The sequence below is a fragment of the Aotus nancymaae genome, unplaced genomic scaffold, assembly GCF_030222135.1.
Source record: "Aotus nancymaae isolate 86718 unplaced genomic scaffold, 86718_ANA_hifiasm-v0.15.2.pri h1tg000095l, whole genome shotgun sequence".
NCBI classification, from domain to species: domain Eukaryota; kingdom Metazoa; phylum Chordata; class Mammalia; order Primates; family Aotidae; genus Aotus; species Aotus nancymaae.
The window spans coordinates 2143404-2162438 of record NW_026988510.1 but is presented as its reverse complement, the minus strand read 5'-3'; the positions used below and the strand labels follow the sequence as shown (position 1 = coordinate 2162438).

The 19035-nt window shown below is 48.2% G+C and overlaps 1 protein-coding gene across 1 annotated transcript in view; it reads left to right on the top strand.

Annotated features, from left to right (window-relative positions):
• BANP (BTG3 associated nuclear protein) overlaps positions 1 to 19035 on the top strand; it is a 143188-nt gene that overhangs the window by 20196 nt on the left and 103957 nt on the right. Inside the window, exons 2-4 of the mRNA XM_064369916.1 lie at positions 7025 to 7181; positions 12620 to 12711; positions 15571 to 15770. Of these exons, the coding sequence (XP_064225986.1) occupies positions 7025 to 7181; positions 12620 to 12711; positions 15571 to 15770 (449 nt within the window). The remainder of the gene's footprint in view (positions 1 to 7024; positions 7182 to 12619; positions 12712 to 15570; positions 15771 to 19035) is intronic.

The following is a 19035-nucleotide window of genomic DNA, read 5'->3' as shown; positions in this document are numbered from 1 at the left end:
ATTGAATTTTGCCTTAAAAGACCCTTTTAATTAAATACAAAACTAACATAGAAAATCCCACAAAATAAACTAGGCCTTAATTACTTACACAATGGACACCATTGTAACAACCCCCAATCAGGAGTCCGCCGCCTGCCAGCCCCCCTGGCCCCTCAGCATGGTTTCTGTGCGCCCCTTAGCTCCAGCTGTTAACCTCACTTCTAGGATAAATCACTCACCTGTTAGGGTTCTGCTACCCAAACGTGTCTTCCTTGACACTGTGGTTGAGTTTTGCCTGTTTTTTTGTTACTGTTTTAAAATCTCCTTTAGTTATGCATTCCCCAGTGGTCTCCCTGCACCTCCATACGATTGATTGATTGATTGAATGAATGAATGGATCATTTGTCTGTAAAGTTCCGTAGTCTTTTTTCTTTTTGAGACTTAGTATCGCTCTGTCACCCAGGCTGGAGTGCAGCAGTGCGATCTCTGCTCACTGCAACCTCCACCTCTCGGGTTCAGGCAATTCTCCGCTCTCAGCCTCTCTAGTAGCTAGGATTACAGGTGTGTGCCACCACACCTGGCTAATTTTTGTATTTTTAGTAGACAGGGTTTTACCATGTTGGGCAGGCTGGTCTCAAACTCCTGACCTCTGGTGATTGACCTCAGGCGATCCACCCACCTCGCCCTCCCAAAGTGCTGGGATTACAAATGTGAGCCACCATGCCCGGCTGAGTTTCCTAGTCCTGATTTTGATTTTGCTGTTTGCATTTCTATGGTGTAGTTTAGCATGTTCTTCTGGCCTCTGTATTTCCTCTAACTTAGGAAATGTTAGGATTCCAGAAGCTTAATTAGATTAAGCGTTTTTGTTTTTTCGGTAGGGGAGCCTCCCAGATGGATGGTATTGAGTTTTTCATTAATGAGTCAGGTAGTGTATGTTTTTGTTTTTCTGATGGTAACAGCCACCAGTTACTAGATTCTTAATTCATCAGGGATTGCAAAATAATGACTGTTCTTTGGTTGTAATACTTTTATACAGAGAAACATTCGATTCCTTATGGTTTGGTTTTTCAGTGATATGATTTGTATAGGAAGGCAGAATAAATGCTTGTTTTTTTCTTTTTATTACTATTAAAATTAAAGGCCACTGGGTGCGGTGGCTCACTCCTGTAATTCCAGCACTTTGGGAGGCCGAGGCGGGCGGATCACGAGGTCAGGAGTTCGAGACCAGCCTGACCAACATGGTGAAGCCCCGTCTCTACTAAAAATATACAAAAATTAGCCGGGCATGGTGGCACATGCCTGTAATCCGAGATACTCAGGAGGCTGAGGCAGGAGAATCGCTTGAACCCGGGAGGTGGAAGTTGCAGTGACTGAGATCACATCATTACACTCCAGCCCTGGCAACAAGAGCGAAATTCTGTCTCAAAAAAAAAAAAAAAAAAAAAAATTAAAGGCTTAGCAATATGAAGTCATGAATTTAAAAACATTTCCCTTCAACCCAGTGAAGTTTTTGCCCTTACTGTTGGTCAGCTTTTTTCCATCTTTGGCCGGAAGCCTCTTCACCTTGACCCCCAAGTCCTTTAGACAGAACCCTGACTTTGATGGCGTCCTTATGTCTGCTCTAACAGGGTGTTCTAGGCTCATCTTGCATATTTTTTTCTCAGATCTGGAATGAGCCATTTTTCCAGGAAGCCTTGGTTTCTTCTGGTGAGAAATGTTATTTGAAAGCCGTAGTCTGGGCTCTAGGGATGCATTGCTGCTGTGCAGATCACGGTTTCCCTGCCTTTGTGGTGGTCAGAGCCGGAATGGTATATATAAACACACACACACACACACACATACACACACACACACAGATGAGTTCATATTTTCCTCTTTCGTTCTGTCTGTCTGTCTGTCTGTCTTTCTTGTCTTTGTTGCCTGTCTTGCTGTCTTTCTTTCTTTCTTGATGAATTTTTGCTCTTGTTGCACAGGCTGGAGTGCAATGGAGCGATCTTGGCTCACCGCAACCTCCACCTCCCAGGTTGAGGTGATCCTCTGCCTCAGCCTCCCAAGTAGCTGGGATTACAGGCATGTGGCACCACGCCTGGCTAATTTTTTATTTTTAGTAGAGATGAGGTTTTGAGCTCCTGACCTCTGATGATCTGCCTGCCTCGGCCTCCCCAAGTGCTGGGATTACAAGCGTGAGCCACCACACCCAGCTGAGTTTATATTTTCAATTCAAATCCGTGACTTCACGGTGTTTGCTTGACTTCCTCTGTCTGCTTTTCCTTGTTAACAAGGACATCAGGGATGACAGAATTGCACACAAGGCAAGGCGTTCTCAGAAAGAACTCTACTGGCTGGGCACGGCGGCTCACGCCTGTAATCCCAGCATTTTGGGAGGCCAAGGTGGGTGGATCACTTGAGGTCAGGAATTTGAGACCAGCCTGGCTGACATAGTGAAACCCTGTCTCTACTAAAATACAAAATTAGCTGGCCATGCTGGTGGGCACCTGTAATCACAGCTCCTCGGGAGACTGAGGCTGGAGAGCTGCTTGAACCCGGGAGGTGGAGGTTGCAGTGAGCCGAGATCATCGCCACTGCACTGCAGCCTGGGCAACAGAGCGACAGGCCGTCCTAAAAGGAAACGAAGCACACAAAAAACCTCTCCTACTCCCTGTGGCCGCTGAATGAACGTGGTAACATATGTTGTTTGTTTGATCTTGGAGATGGTTCCGAAAGAACTCTGCCACTCCCGCTCCTCACGGCCACTGAACACTGTAGCATGTCTTTTTGTTTTTGAAAGTTCTGACTTTTGTTTTTCATATGTACTCACAGTCCCTCCCAGTTTCACGAATTCACATTGTGTCTGCGTTCAGCGCGTAGCCTTGCACACTGCTCCTTCTCTCCTCCTGCGTGGAGATAGAGCATTCCTCACCAGCCGCTCATCCCGATGTGGTTCGGTTTTCTGAAGCTCGTTTGTTGCCAGTGCCTTCAGGAGGGGATTTTGGAAATACTGTTGTTCTCTGAGGACTGGATGTTGAAGAAAGTCTACTGCCTTTATACTTGAAAGTAATTTCGTTTGGATATAAAATTCTTGGCTCACATTTCTTTTCTTGTGTATCTTAAATATGTTTATCTCTTTTTCTGTTGGAATTTGATAATCTAATTTTCTTTCCATTATAAGTCACCTAGTCTTTTTTAAAAATTAAAAAGAAAATTCTAAGTATATATATATATACACATACATATACATATATATACGTGTGTGTGTATATATATATGTATGTGTATATTTTAGAGATGGGGTTTCACCATGTTGGGTCAGGCTGGTCTCAAACTCCTGACCTCGTGATCCACCCGCCTCGGCCTCCCAAACTGCTGGTATTACAGGCGTGAGCCACTGTGCCCTGCCGAGTCACCTAGTCTCTTGCTTGGGTGGCTAAAGGAATTTTTCTTTAGGTAATGTTTTTATTGGGCTGTGTTTTGGTGTTGGTGGTTCTAGTTTTTTCCCCCTGGGTTGTGGTGTAACCCTTTAATGAGTAGTTTCAAGCACCCTCCCTCCTGCTTTCTGGAGTTTTCTTGGATTACAGTTTTTATTATTCCATTTCATTGCTTTAGTTTTCATCTTTTTTCGAGACAGCGTCTCGCTCTGTTGCCCAGGGTGGAGTGTAGCCCGCTGCAACCTTGAACTCCCAGGCTCAGATGGTTTTCCTGCCTCAGCCTCCTGAGTAGCAGGGACTACAGGTCTGTGCCACTGTACCTAGTTAATTTTTAAAATATTTTGTAGAGACAGGTTCTTGGTACATTGCCCAAGCTGATCTTGAACTGCCGACCTCAAGTGATCCTCCTGCCTCAGCCTCCCGAAGTTTTGAGATTCCTGGTGTGAGCCACTGTGCCTGGCCAGTTTTCATCTTTAGCGTGACTGTCATACATATGTTGGGTCTTCTTGTCTTACGTGCTGCTTTTTCTTGAGGTTTTTTTCATCTCTTTCTTTTTCTTGAAATTTTTCTCACTTTGTTTTTCTAGAGGCACTATTGTGTTTATTTGTTCTAAGTTTCTTCTAGTTTAGTCTTAATTCTGAAGTTATTTTTCTTTTGTTTCTGGTATATTCTCAGTTCTAGCACCTTGTTTCTAAGTTTTTCTAATGCTAGTTTATGGTTAATGGTATATTACGTGTTCAACATATTTCAGTTTGTTTTGAAATATTGGGATATAGCTGTTTTTAGTTTTCATCTTTTTGGGGATTGTATGTTTCTAGAATGCTTTCATTGTCTGCCGAAGCTATTTTGCTTCTTACTCTTTTTAAAACTTATTTTTGTGTGATGTTTGGCCTTAGTACTTTTTGTGGCTCATTTTTCTATGACTGGCTTTTCTGAATGTTCAGACGGGAGGCTTGATTTAGAATCATTTCTCTAATGTCAGTGTTTTGGGGCCCTTTCCTGTGTTGTTTTTAGGAAGTCTTAAGAGTGCAGCAGCTTATTTTCTGAGCTCTCTGGGCTCTCTTCTCCCTCCCACCTTTAATTAGCTTCCATGCTCCTTTGTCTCCAGTTTCCATGCCCCACACATTTTGTGTTCAATTCCAGGCCATTTCTTTTTAATGCATTTGGCCTAAAAGGGAGCTTTGGACAATGTGTTTTGAGAGGTCTTGGGGTCCAGAACACTCTGGCCTCTGGGTTAGCCCTGCAGGCCCCTGTGTGGGTCTCCTGGTGGGTCCGGCAGCTGCTGCTCTGGCCCGGCTCCTGCTTCCCTCTGCCTCCTCCGTCCTATCCCTGTGTGCCCTGCTGAGCTTGTGGCTTCCAGCGTCTGCTGGTGTTTGGGGTTCTTGAGGACTATCCTGTCGCCTCGTTCTGTTGTCAGTGTTGGCCTGGATTTTGGCTTTGCTATCGTTGGAGCTCTGTGTGTCTGTATGGGAGGTGTAAGGCCGGTCGCTTACGCCGGGAGCTCGGACACCCCCCCACCCCCTCGCCGGGAGCTCGGACACCCCCCCCTCCCTCGCCGGGAGCTCGGACACACCCCCTCCCTCGCGGGGAGCTCGGACACCCCCCCACCCCCTCGCCGGGAGCTCGGACACCCCCCCCACCCCCTCGCCGGGAGCTCGGACACCCCCCCCCACCCTCGCCGGGAGCTCGGACACCCCCCCCCCTCGCCGGGAGCTCGGACACCCCCCCCACCCTCGCCGGGAGCTCGGACACCCCCCCCACCCTCGCCGGGAGCTCGGACACACCCCACCCCCTCACCGGGAGCTCGGACACACCCCCCACCCCACCAGGAGCCCAGAAAAGAAGCCCCGCCAGGACCTACCCGATAGTATTTTGTCCCATCCGGGCCCCACTCACCTTGGGCACAACCAATCAAACGCCTCCACTCCCTATAAAACCCCACGTCTGAGAGGAGTGCGTGTGACTTCTCCGGCCCCTCCTGTCGGACTGCAGAACCTCGCCCGGAAGCCAAATAAATTCACATTGGATCTTCTTGTGCTGGCCTCAGTTTCTTCTTTTTAAACTCGGCAAGAACCTAAGAACCCTTACAGGAGGATTCCGGGAGATTAAACGTCTGTCTCTTTCCATCTTTCCTGAGCGGGACTTTTTAGAGGTTCAGCGCTGGTCCCTCTGAGGTTTTGTGTTTCCCTGTCCAGTTTTGTCCTCAGCTCTCTTTTTCATTAAGGACAGTTACTTGATGTTCTCTCAGTTCATCTAATCTTGTATAAACTTACAAGGTGCCTTTGCTGTTTTATTGATTATACATGTGATCACACATTTATGGAAAATATATCCTTTACTCTATAACAATAAGATTTAGGACAATGCTTGGTTCCTTCATTGTTATCTCCAAGAAATTCCAGAGCTGTTGCCGTTTCAGCGGTGAAACGTAAGTCTAGACAAGGGAGAGGAGGAACTGCAGTATTTGTAGGATTTCGGGACGTGTGAGGCCTGCTCATTTAATTTGATTCCTATTGGGGCTTATCCATTAGCAGAAGTTGTGAGTAGACTCAGAGTTGAAACCATGTGACCTGAAAATCCCACTTTTCCTTCTGCTGTGGGGGTCGTGATTATGGACAGTAAATGGACCCTTCCTGGTGAAAGGAGCTGTGCTGTACAGAGCTGGGCGCAAGGTTTCTGCCCTCAAGAACTGTGTAGTGTAGTTCAGGCAGACAGTTTATTTCATACTGTTTATGTATCCATAATTAAAGTGTAGTGTGATCAAAAATATTATGGTCACATTCATTCCTGATTTCTAGGACATGCTATTTTGCAGTACTGTGTTTGGACCTGTGTGTTCATAGACCATAGTTTGAGTGATGCTGCCTCATTTTTATTTTGGAAAATAAGTTCCCTTGAGGCCTAATCGGAGTGTCACAGGAGCTGGAGGAAAGCCCCTGACTGTGTTTCAGACACCGTGCGGGCTCAGGGACGGCCCCGCCCTGGTAGCATAGTTGTGGACAGGACAGATGGTTCCCCCTTGGTCATGGTAGGAGGTTGCCGCTCGGGTTCAGGACAGAGTCCGAGAGCAGAAAGAAAGCAGAACAGAGGTTCTGCCACTCCACCTGGCCTGTAGGGTAGCAGAAACGGAGTCTAGATGGAAGTGTGCAGCTGGGAGAGACTGGGGAGGAGGATGGCCTACCACCATGGAGACCAGTGGTGTGCTGCTGCTTTCTGGGGTGTGGTGAGTGTAGCAGGGCTGAGGCCCCACGGAGCAGGAAGCAACAGGACACTTACTGTAGGCAGTCAGGTCCCACTGGAGACTTGGGCTCAGGGAGGACGCGTGCCAGCCAGTGTTGGGAAGGCGACTTTGGAAGGGCATGAGGGATGCACTGGGAATGGAGAGGCCCTGGGCGGCTCATCCAGTGGTTAAGGAAAGAGGCAGCAGATGGTGTTTTCAATGATTTGTTAATTTTCAAAGAAACTAACCTTTTGGTGGTTTGAGGCAAGAAGAACCCTGCATGTGAAAATCTGCAGACATTTACGGTCTCTTGCATACACCTGCGCGACTCGTGGTTTTCATCATTCCACGCGTCATGGTGGTTAATGTCCTCTCCTCTTCCTCTGCTTCTGTTCCGTAGGTGACCAGAAGCCGGCCCCACTGGGAGTTGAACTCTTGGGTGTTGACCGGCCCCTCTCCTGCTCTCTGGATGATGTCGGAACACGACCTGGCGGATGTGGTTCAGATCGCAGTGGAAGACCTGAGCCCTGACCACCCAGGTACAGAGCTGTGGGACAGTAGGTGAAATATTATTCTCTTTATTCTTGAAAAACCAAAACTTGCACGATTTTTTTCTTTTCTTTTAATTAAGCAGAAAACAAAGTAATGCATGCCATTTATGAAAAATTGGAATCCTAGAGATGAGAACACTGTCAGCCCCTCCCTTCCCTTTCCTCTGCAGCCTCAGCCCCCGTCCCTTCTGGAGGGGGCCCTGCAGCACTTTGTCTCAAGGGCCACCCCTGCTTCCGCCCCTCGGGGGTGTGTGTGTGTGTTCTATACCATCCCCCCTGCCCTGTCCCTGTGTGCAGCATAATGGAGCCTTCTGTGTTGTGATCCCCTGTGTGCAGCATCATGGAGCCTTACCATGTTGTGTGGGATCCCGTGTGCAGCATCATGGAGCCTTACCATGTTGTGTGTGATCCCATGTGCAGCATTCTGGAACCTTACCATGTTGTGTGTGATCCCGTGTGCAGCATCATGGAGCCTTACCATGTTGTGTGTGATCCCGTGTGCAGCATCATGGAGCCTTACCATGTTGTGTGTGATCCCGTGTGCAGCGTCATGGAGCCTTACCATGTTGTGTGTGATCCCGTGTGCAGCATTCTGGAACCTTACCATGTTGTGTGTGATCCCGTGTGCAGCGTCATGGAGCCTTACCATGTTGTGTGTGATCCCCTGTGTGCAGCGTTTTGGAACCTTACCATGTTGTATGTGTGTGTGATCCCATGTGCAGTGTCGTGGAGTCTTACCGTGTTGTGTGTGATCCCCTGTGTGCAGCATTCTGGAGCCTTACCATGTTTGTGTGTGTGATCCCGTGTGCAGCGTCACAGAGCCTTAACGTGTTGTGTGTGTGAGTCTGCTCTCTTTCACAGCTCCACAGTATTACCTCACAGGTGCCCCTCCCCGTTGACTCTTCCATTTCGCAGGGCTCCTGGCAGAGTCTGTCTGATTTTTCCTTTATGCACAACCCTGTGGGGAAGACCTTTGCATATATATCTTGGCAAATAGATAAGTTCCCAGAAGTAGAATTGCTGTGTATGTTTAAAATTTTGATAAGACACTGACAGGTTTTCCAGAAAACAGAAATGTTTTACTAATTTATTCTTCCACTGACAATACTTGAGAACAAGTTTTTTCTACACCTTTGCTAAGGCTGATAATTTTAAAAAATGATGTTAAAGGCACATGTCTACTTTGAAATCATAACAAAATGTTTGTTTTAAGGATAGCTTTGAGAAATGAAACCCTAAATTTCAGGAACTTCATCTCTTTATCTGTGAGAACACTTTGTCCATACTTAACTGTTTCAAAAGATTCTTTTTTTTTTTCGCTATATAGCAGTACGTGTTTTATCGTTCTGTTAGGTTTGACGTGAGCAGCCCGCCACCGTTAAGTCACTGAGCGTTTCGGGTGCCTGCTCATTCTCTCAGGAATGTCAGAATCCAAATGCTGACAGTTACTCCTCTAGAAGAGAGAATTCGCAGAAACGTTATGAGAAAGTCTGATGTCCGTTGGTATGATCTATTTGCTGTGTTAATGGAGGAAGCTACCTCTGAGACTAGCTGTAGTATGGAAGGGGTGAGTGATAGAAATAGTTTGGGAATGAAGCGAGTGGTCCTGGGGGAATGTGAAGGCAGCGTTTCAGGAGTGCTGTGGGTTAGTTTTCCACATGATCACTGCACATAATAATTTTTAAAATTCCTGTTTCTAGTTTAGAAGGCAAATGACAGTTTCTTTAGAAAACATGCACTGTAATCTTATAAAAGAAAAGTGTTCCAATTATATACATTGTAAGTGATTTCAGACCATTAAAATTCTGACAGCCTACTTCCCCAATAAATTCTGTCTTCTAATCTTGATGTTGTTCCATCTCTGTTCCTTAAATGCCTGAGAACTACAATTTCTTAAGAATTTGTTAAAAGCCTGCTGTGTGCAGAGCTCCGAGGCCTGCCCCGATACAAACCTGCTCTCTGTGACCCAGAAGAAGGCATGCACAGCCACAGATACCTGGGTGTATCACAAATATTTGCATCCATAGTGGGTTCAAAGTACTTTCCTCATCTCTAAAGTGCACATCTAATGAAATTTAGCAGGATAGTCAAGAAAGTAGAATAAATTAAAAAAGTTTCCATGATACTTCTGGTTGTAGCAGCTTTTAAATTGTTGGTGTGTATGTCTTTCCAATTTTTCCTTACTTTTATTTAAAAGAAAGACTTCTGAGATCTTCTAACTTAGTGTGTACTGACTGGCTTGTGCTTACTCTGCCTGTCAGAATGTAAAAATTGTGACTTCCATCGGGCCTGTCATTGCAATTGATGTGATATCTTTATTGATTGATTGATTGATTTGAGACAGTCTTGCTCTGTTGACAGGCTGGAGTGCAGTGGCACGATCTCAGCTCACTGCAGCCTCTCCATCTCCTGCATTCAAGTGATTCCCCTGCCTCAGCTTTCCAAGTAGCTGGGGTTACAGGCGCGCGCCACCGCGCCATCACGCCACCACACCTGGCTAATTTTTATATTTTCAGTAGAGACAGGGTTTCGCCATGTTGGCCAGGCTGGTCTCGAACTCCTGACCTCAGGTGATCTACCCACAGTGGCCTCTGGGATTGCAGGCGACAGCCACTGTGCCTGGCCTGATTGTGATATCTTTAAAATGAACAAGGAATTCTTTTGTCTAATTCTAAAAATAATGCATGCAAAATTATAAAAAGAAACACATACAAAAAGCAGCAAAGTACAAGGGAGAAAATAAATGTCACTTGCTGTCCCACTACCTGTGGGGTCATTACTGGGTCATTACTTTCATCTGCCGTTATGATGGAACTAGCTCTCTGACCCCAGAGAAATCCCTTAACCTTTCTGGACTTGTTTTCTCCTTGGCAAATTAGAAGGTTAGAGTAATTCGTGGGAGGGTCTCTCTGTCTTCTTCCAGGCCTGGTTTGATGACCAGTTTCCATTGAGAGTAAAGAGCCTTTGATGGAGGTCCTGAGAACCTTTGACTAGCCACAGGCACTTGTAGGCATGGAGTTTTAATTCATCTGCAAAGGCTTCAGTGGAGATGGCTGATGCACTTCCTGCCTCAGGCTTCGCCAGGCGGAAGGCAGAGCCCTTGGCAAGCTGTGTGCTGCTTGGGAGTCGACAGTGGTCTTTGGCTTTGGATAATTTCCCGCCGGGTAGAGCAGATTTGACTGCTTTTGTCTAGGACCTGTGAGAGGTTCCTGTTAGAACCATGGGACGATTCAGCATTTTTAAGTTTTAGAGTTTTGAGATGAATCATCTAGTGTGTACAGGCTTAAAGGCATGGGCGCTCTTTTTTATTTTCCAGTTAAGATCTTCTTCAGAACGTCAATCTGTGTAACATGTCCGGGGAGTTGCTTTGGCTGAGGTGGAGGCAGGGACTAGAGAGACCTGTGCACTTGGCCTTCCTCTTGGACTTTCCCCCACCAGCCCTCCTTCAGCACCTGGAGAATCTGAATGCCGGGCAGGAGTGCTTCACCCACATCTGTGGTCAGCCTGTGTATAAGGTGCTGAGAGGGTGGTCTGCCCTGGGGTGGGTGCTGTGACCTTGTTGGTGTCACAGTATAGACAGGTGTGAGTTGAGGCTCTTCTGGGAATGGCTTCCTGAACAAGGTGGCATTTGAGTGGGGCTGGACAGAAGGTGGTTTGATTTCCCTGGTGGAGGTGGCTGGAGGTTGGTGGTGTGGGAAGGGCTGGGACACAGTCAGTACTGGCAGAGTGGGCAGGTGTCATCTGGCCACAGCGAGGTCATCCTGCTTGGCTGTGGTGTGGGTGCCCTTGAACGCAGGCAGGTGGTGTGCCAAGGTGTGCATGTGCTGAAGGGCCAGCATTCAGATTTCTGATTTTTTCCTACCAGAAGTGTTACAGTAAGCTCATATGTAGGCGTGTATATAATATCTATTCTCATATACTGGCATTCATTTTTGTAGAATGGAGTCACAAACTGGCATTACTGTTAAAAACTTAATTAAAGCTATTAACCTGAGAGTCCCAGGTACTCAGGAGGCTGAGTGGGAGGATCCCTTGAGTACAGGAACTTGAGTCCAACCTGGGTGATGTAGCGAGCGAGGCCTCATCTCTCAAAAAATAAAAAGAGAAACCGAAAGCGATGACCGTGAACCCAGAGTCCGTACTTGGTGCTCAGTGGAGAGGAGGGCTGCTGACGAGGTGGACGGTCTCGCTCCTCCCACACGCGTGCTGTCGTCTGTCTCAGCGTGTGAGCGTGCAGGGTAGAGAGCGCTGGGGGGAGTGCCCCAGACAGTTCACACTCACTTCAGGCAAGAAAATGAGAAGAAAAAATACCCATGGCACAGTCGGCAATCTTTAACAAGAACCATCGACCTTAAAATTCTATCTGTAACTGCAAATAAGTAAATTTTTAAAAATTGACTGGTCTAGGGAAAAGGACTAGAAGGGTCACAGACAAACAGAAACGTGGTTTGCCGAGAGGAGGGAACTGTGGCCGATTTTGGTCTTTGATTTTGAGGTTATCTCTGACATTGTTTTTGTAGTCAGTTTTAGACAAGAGGAAGGAGGTCAGGACCACACTGTGGCCGCCCTGAGATGGGGCTGAGTTGCTTATCCTGTGGGAAGCCGTGCAGATCCCAACACTTGCTGTGTGATGGGGGCAGCTGGTCTCAGCTGCGCCTGGGAGGGACGGGGGCAGGGGGAAGGTTCTGTCACTTAGTGTATTAAGGTTGAGACTGTTTTGATTATCAGCACCTGTGACAATGTGATACTCAGTGTTTTTTCTTCCTCCCCTTTTAGTTCTGGACCTGCGGATAGAGTGATTTTGATTTTGGAACGAGGTAGCCAACAGATTTTATTTTAAAGTTGGGAAGAAATCATTATTGATTGGGTTTTATCAAACCAAACAGGGCAGCCCCACAGAGCACTGAGTGAGAAGCCTGTGGTTTTGGGGCTAGGATTGACTCAGTGGCACATTAGGAAAATAATTACCCAGTGTCTGGGCTTTTCTGGGGATGAAGGAGTTATTCTGTTTTCTGCCTGACTGAGAATAAGTTCAGCTGTCCCCATCATACAGCAAGCATCAGGGGATCTTCACGGCTTCCCACAGGATAAGCAACTCAGCCCTGGCTTGGGGCGGCCTCAGTGTGGTCCTGACCTTCCTCTTGTCTAAAACTGACTACAAAAACAGTGTCAGAGATAACCTCAAAATCAAAGACCAAAATCGGCCACAGTTGCCTCATCTTGGCAAACCACGTTTCTGTTTGTCTGTGACCCTTCCAGTCCTTTTCCCTAAACCCAGTCAATTTTTTAAAGTTTACTTATTTGCAGTTACAGATAGAAAATGAAATAGATTCTGCTATTTCTCATTCAGCCTTAAGGCGTCAGCGCTGTTTACTATCTTAATGTTAAAATAATTCTGTAAAACTTTTGATGTTAAACATTTTTTTCTCTGTCACTGATTTCAGTTGTTTTGGAGAATCATGTAGTGACAGATGAAGACGAACCTGCTTTGAAACGCCAGCGACTGGAAATCAATTGCCAGGATCCCTCTATAAAGGTAAAGCCCTCACTCTGTTCTGTGATGTACAGTGTGTCGGAGACTCTAGGGCTGCTGTAACAAATTACCATAAACAGGACGGCTTAAAAGTGGAGCCTCTCAGCTCTGGAGGCCAGAAATCCAAAACCAAGGTGTGGGCAGGGTCTTGCTCCCTCCAAAAGTTCTAGAAGGTGGATCCTTCCTGCTGCTTCCAGCTTCAGGTGGCTGTGGGCCTCCCTCAGCTTGTGGGCTCGCCCCAGCCTCTGCCTCCCTCTTCATGTGGCTGCCGCCCGTGTGTCTGTTTCCCTTTCTCTCCTCTAGAAAGGACTTGTTGTTGGATTGAAGGGCCACCCTAGTCCGGGCTGACCTCATTGGCTAAATTACATCTGCACAGACCCTTTCCCAACGAGGCCGCATGGTTACATTCTGGAGTTAGGATGTGGGTATGTCGTTTTTGGGAGTCACCAGGCAGCCCACTACAGAAGAGTGTGAGCCATTTTTTCTCTTGAAGAGCACGAAGAGTAAGAATTGTTAGCCTTGAGATGCTGCTGAATGAGGCATCTTCCCACACTCCCGCAGGCCCATTTTGGATGGCAGGAGAGTGAACTTACTCTGGCTGTATTTTCTGCCAGTGATGAATGACTCTGTGCCTGTCATTTGAGTCACCTAAGTTCTGAAGTTTACTAGAGGGTTCTTGGGTACTGCTCAGTGAATTATTTTTGGATCTTTGAATTTGATTGGTGCCGGTGTTTGCAGAGTCACAGAGGTAAATATCAGCACATGGGAGAAGTCCGTGAGAGCAACACAAAACCAAAGTGACTTTTCATGTAATTCCTCTACTTACACACGGTGTCTCTTTGGTAATATTTAATTTGTTTTGTTAACAAGGAGAAGCAGTGTAATGTGTATGAGAAACGTAAAATACATTCGCAGTAAAATGCCTGTTTCCGACCAATGGATAGAACGTGGCTCTGTTAGTAAACACTGCCTTATTCCCTAAGTAAAATGCAGTTGAGGTTTTGTCACAGAAGGCACACTTACTGCACACAGCACAGAAATATGTAAAGTGGGCCTGGAAGTGGCCGTGCCTTCACCCTTGGCCCACTGTTGAGAAGAGGTTGGGCCCTCGGTTGAATCCTGCCATGTGGATGGAGTTGTGTGCATGGCTCTAGGTTGTTTTATTAGCATATAAGAGTGATTTTCACCCAAACCCCAGGCAGAGTCATTTGTAACTCAGAATTAAAATAATGTGGGCGTACTGCTTAAAGAATTCGAGAGCCACACGTTTGATACCTTCAGGTTGTTGAAAATAGTGGGGTTATCAGTGGCCATTCAGGGATTCAGCCAGCGATTGTTGCTTTTCAAGATGAGCATGTCTGTCACGCCGTGGACCTTGCCTTCTTGGTAGATAAGCTGACTGAGCGTCATCACGTGGGCTTGGGTCCACCTGCTGCCGTGCCTCCTTCCCTCCCACACACGACTTCAGTGTCACATTCCAGCACAGAGTAGTCAGTCAAGGAGGGTGAATTTCAGTTGGTTTCTTTAGCTCCTTTCTATACTGGCGCCCTTGTGCTGAGCCTTACCAGGAGAGGTGGTGACCTGAGACGAAGGTGAGCTGCTGGGCGATCTGTGGATTGTCCTTCCTGCAGTGCTGTCCCTGCCACTATGCACCAGGTTTCAATGCCAGCGACATGATGTATGTTAGCATTGAAATCTTGATATTCTGCCGGTTCCCTTGAGATCAGAAAGGAGAGCGGGCCGTCAGCAGTGCAGCAGGCCAGCTGCAGTTAGTGGGAAGCCGTTGCAGCTCCACTGTGGTCCGCCTCCCACGCCCCCGTGCTGCGGGCCCCACGGCCAGCTCTCAGTGGCTGCTGTGTGCCGCCCCTGCTCTCCTGAACCTACCTCCCCCTTCTTTCTGATGGTTCCACTTTGGGCCCCACACTCTAAATCATGGGCAGAAAAGGAGAGAGAAAAGACGAAACACAAATTCTGTGCTATTTTCAGCTATTGATTCTTAAGGCAGGTACTAGCCCTCCTGACTACTAAGCAGGACGATAGGTGTTCCCCAGCCTACCCCTCCCTAGACACGAAGGAGCGTCCTTTTGTCTGCTGGTGAGACCTGGTGGAGGGTGTCTCTTTTGCACAGTGCAGTTCCTACGTGATTAAGACGTTTCCATGTGTGTTTGTGGTGGCTCCTGGCTGGGATGGCAGCTGGGGAAATGAAGTTCTTCCCTTTCTGGTTTGTGTGTTTGCTGTTTCTTGGGTTTGGAGTCCGGCATATCACTGCTCACTGTGGTTACTTGGAGTGAGGAATCCGGAGGAGACTCAGCCGGAAAGGTCAGACGTGGAGCCCGACTCTGCTAACCGCTAGGTGGCATGCTTGCTGCTCGAGCCCCACGGAGCCTCTTGACCAAATCCCCGAGTCAGGGCCACCGGGGTCCAGTCACCTTCAGATTAGGCAGCCGGTGTGATGTGAATGTGCATGGCCTGTGGCTTTTATGCTGTTTTGATGTTAGGTGTAGTCTGTTTTTATTGTTGAGAAGGTTTGATTAGTTCTATGTGTAAATTTACTGATTAATAACATATTAAGCTACATACTTTTTTTTATTATATGGGCGTAACTAAAAATTGCGACTGCTCATAGAAGTAAAACAGTGATTAAGTCATCACATTTTAAACAGGAAATGTGACTCGTATGTGACATGTGAACTTGTTACTCAGCTGTTTCTGGCTCATAGCTAACAAGCTAGTTCCATTGTGGGCATCGTTCTGTCCGAATAGATAGAGTTTAAATCAGGAAAGCGCTGTTCGGTGTTTCTTGGGATTGTCTTCTCACGGTTCAGGAGACCCTTTCTAAAGTCGGTCTTTCTCCACTTTCAGTCATTCCTGTATTCCATCAACCAGACAATCTGCTTGCGGCTGGACAGCATTGAGGCCAAGCTGCAGGCGCTGGAGGCCACGTGTAAATCCTTAGAAGAAAAGCTGGACCTGGTCACCAACAAGCAGCACAGCCCCATCCAGGTGCCCATGGTGGCCGGCTCCCCTCTCGGGGCAACGCAGACGTGCAACAAAGTGCGATGGTAAGAACAGACCCGGGCGCCGGGGCCTTCGGGTCACCTGGGGAGAAGCGTGTCACCTCCTCGTCCAGGCCTGCGGTGTAGTTGCTTAGTTGGCTGGAGATGCGAGGCGTCTGCCTCACAGTCTCAGCAGTTCCTCAGTAAAGCTGACTTTAGTTAGACTGAACCCGAATACCTGGCATTGCGCCGGGACGACCTCAGGTTTCCTTTCCGCTTACCCCAGACCGATGCGTCTTTTCTTTGGAACTTACCCACCACATCTTAGGAGATGTACATGTGCCGCTTTCCTTTCTCCTTCTCTACCTGGCCAGGCTTCAGATCTGTTTTTCTTCGTATGTGGTGTTTATACATTTCACGTGAATATATCAAACTTTCCATTCAAGTCTGCAGTTTTTATTGTGCTTATTTTTAAAAAGTGGAGTCTAATGTTAGAAGCTGTATGGTAGTTTACCTGCTGTTTTCATAGAACCTTTACAGTGTCTTAGAAAGTCTCGGACTTGCCTGGGCATCTGCTCATTCGAGGCTTCGTGTCAGACGCTCCAGCTGGCAGCTTGCACCGAAGCTTGGGCACTGGCATCGCTAGCCTTCCCCACATCTGGCCAGAAGGAAGTCCTGCCTAAGGCAGTGGACACGGCATGGCTTTGTGCCTGATGAGGGGCCTTTTGACTAAGAGCTGCTCTCTTCAGGTTCCCCGGCCCAGCCGCAACCTTCTGCCCGGTGTGTCTGTGAGGAGAGAGCACGGTGGGATGGCGGGGGGGTTGGGGGTCATGTGGACGCTGAGGAATGGGAGCCATGGCAAGCCTGGAAGGACTGTGTGTGCTGGTGGCTGGTGCTGGGTTAGGGGCTTTGTAGACCTCCCCGGGGAGTGTGGGGAGGGAGAGCAGGGGCTCCTGGGCTGGCTGGGTTTGGGATGTTCATGAATATACCCTAGTACCGAGGTGGCAGCTTGTCTTGGCTTGTCTGGGGTCAGCTCCAGATGATGGCTGCCATGCTGGCTGAAGCAGTGGTGCCTCTTTGAACTCTTAGGCATGCCGGGGGTTTTGGAAATGCTACCTGGCCCTCCTCCGAGCTCTGCTGCTAGCGGTGGAGTTGGCATCTCAGTTCACAGGCAGGAGGTGGGGATCGTCTGTGTTCCTCTGAGATGGGGCCTTTACCCTGCACAGTGATGTCACCCACGTGTGTCCTCCCAGCAGGTGTGTGTCGACCGTGTCCTCTGTGCATGGGTCTAGTGGTGGAGTTGGCATCTCAGCAGGTGGGAGGTGGGGATTGTCTGTATTCCTCTGAGATGGGGCCTTTACCCTGCACAATGGTGTCACCCACGTGTGTCCTCCCAGCAGGTGTGTGTCGACTGTGTCCTCTGTGCACGGGTCTAGTGGTGGAGTTGGCATCTCGGCAGGTGGGAGGTGGGGATCGTCTGTATTCCTCTGAGATGGGGCCTTTACCCTGCACAATGGTGTCACTCACGTGTGTCCTCCCAGCAGGTGTGTGTCGACTGTGTCCTCTGTGCACGGGTCTAGTGGTGGAGTTGGCATCTCGGCAGGTAGGAGGTGGGGATTGTCTGTATTCCTCTGAGATGGGGCCTTTACCCTGCACATTGGTGTCACCCACGTGTGTCCTCCCAGCAGGTGTGTGTCGACCGTGTCCTCTGCAGGGATGCTGTGGGGCTCTCAGGTCGGGTGTGCACAGCTGTCTGACCCACTGCCTTTTTTTTAGGATAGTTTTTTTGGTAATGTCCTCTTACTCTAAAATGTAGTGTTTAGAAAATATCATTTATGTCTCAAAAAAAACCCCGAAAATGTAACTTATAACTTAAAGTTAATAGACCGCCCCAGCTACAGAGGGTAAATGTGGCAGTAGTGTGTAATAAGATAGCACACTTCACCACGGCGATGGTCGGCCGCGAAAAAGCCGGACGTCCCACCTGGTGTGTTGCGTCCTGCTGATGGGGAGGGGCGGTCCCTGCAGACTGACCTGTGTGACTCTATGAGTTCAGACCCCAGCTGGTGATGGAATATTACAGAATGGCGAGCAGTTCCTAGTGAAGTTTCAAGTAAAGCAAAGTATAATTTTTCCTAGACTTATGTAATAGTTGAATTCGTGGAAAATTCAAGTCATGGTAAAACCATGCAAAAATGTTGAGTGCGTAAATGTTGAATAGGGTGCGATTCCGGGATCAGAGGGTTAGAAGCATGTTTTCCACTCATGAAGTTCTGGTTCATCATAAGCTTTGTGTGTGAAGAGGTTTTGCTGGGCGAGACTGTCTTACTCACTGAGGGATGCAACCTCCCTCACCTCTGCCGGCCAAATTCCAGTACTCTCTTAATCCTGACCACCGAATATACCCCCTGGGGTCTCAAAGCACCCCTGGGTACCTGCATTGAAAACCATTGTTCTAAGGAACTACACCAAAGAACGAGCCTCTCCTGTCCACAGGGCCTCGCATGCTTGAGGACGGCCGCCCCATCACTTGTCAGGCTGTGCTAGTGCTGGACAGGTCATTGTCACCACTTGGGAAAAGTGTGGACAGAATCCGTCATTAGATTCCACAACTTACGATGTCTGCTGGGGAGAGAAGGTCCTGTGGACGATGAAGAACGCAAAGCTGGAGTGTGGTTTCCGTCATGGCTTGGCCTTGAGGGTGCCTTGTTTGGATTCCGTGTGCTCAGGGTGGAGCTTGGGCCTCGGGCTGTCACAGTAGCCCTGGCGGACGCTGTGGGGTGACCTTGGCCAAGTCATGCATTCATTTCCGTCTGAGATTCTAGTTTCCTCATCTTTAAAATGAGGATGAGAGGAAGAGGACCTGAAGCTGCTCTGGGGCTGCTTCGGCCCGGGGTCCCCCTGCTGTCTCGGGGTAACAGTGTCTGTGCTCGGGAAAACAGATGCTGGGCTGCCCGGGGAAGGGTGGCACCACTTAGGCTGAGCTTGTAACTCCTAACTGCAGCGCCATGTTCCTTTGATTTTTGGGTTGTCTGATGATAGAGCTGCTTGCCTTGGCAGAGGCGTTTCCAGGCTACAGGGAGTCACACTCTTACTGCTATCTTCAGCGATGGCAGGACCGCTGGGATGGTGTCATGAGCGCCTCATGGTCAGAAAACTCCCATGCTTCCCTCTCCTGGGGGCAGTGTTATCATTCACAGACCTGCCGGGGTTGTTTCTCTGTCCGTCAACAAGCAGTGAAAGAACAGGGAAGTCGTCTCATAGTGATTCAGATGCACAATCCAGTTAACCCAGATGTGTGACATCTTCGGGTTGGAAAGAATTGTATTGG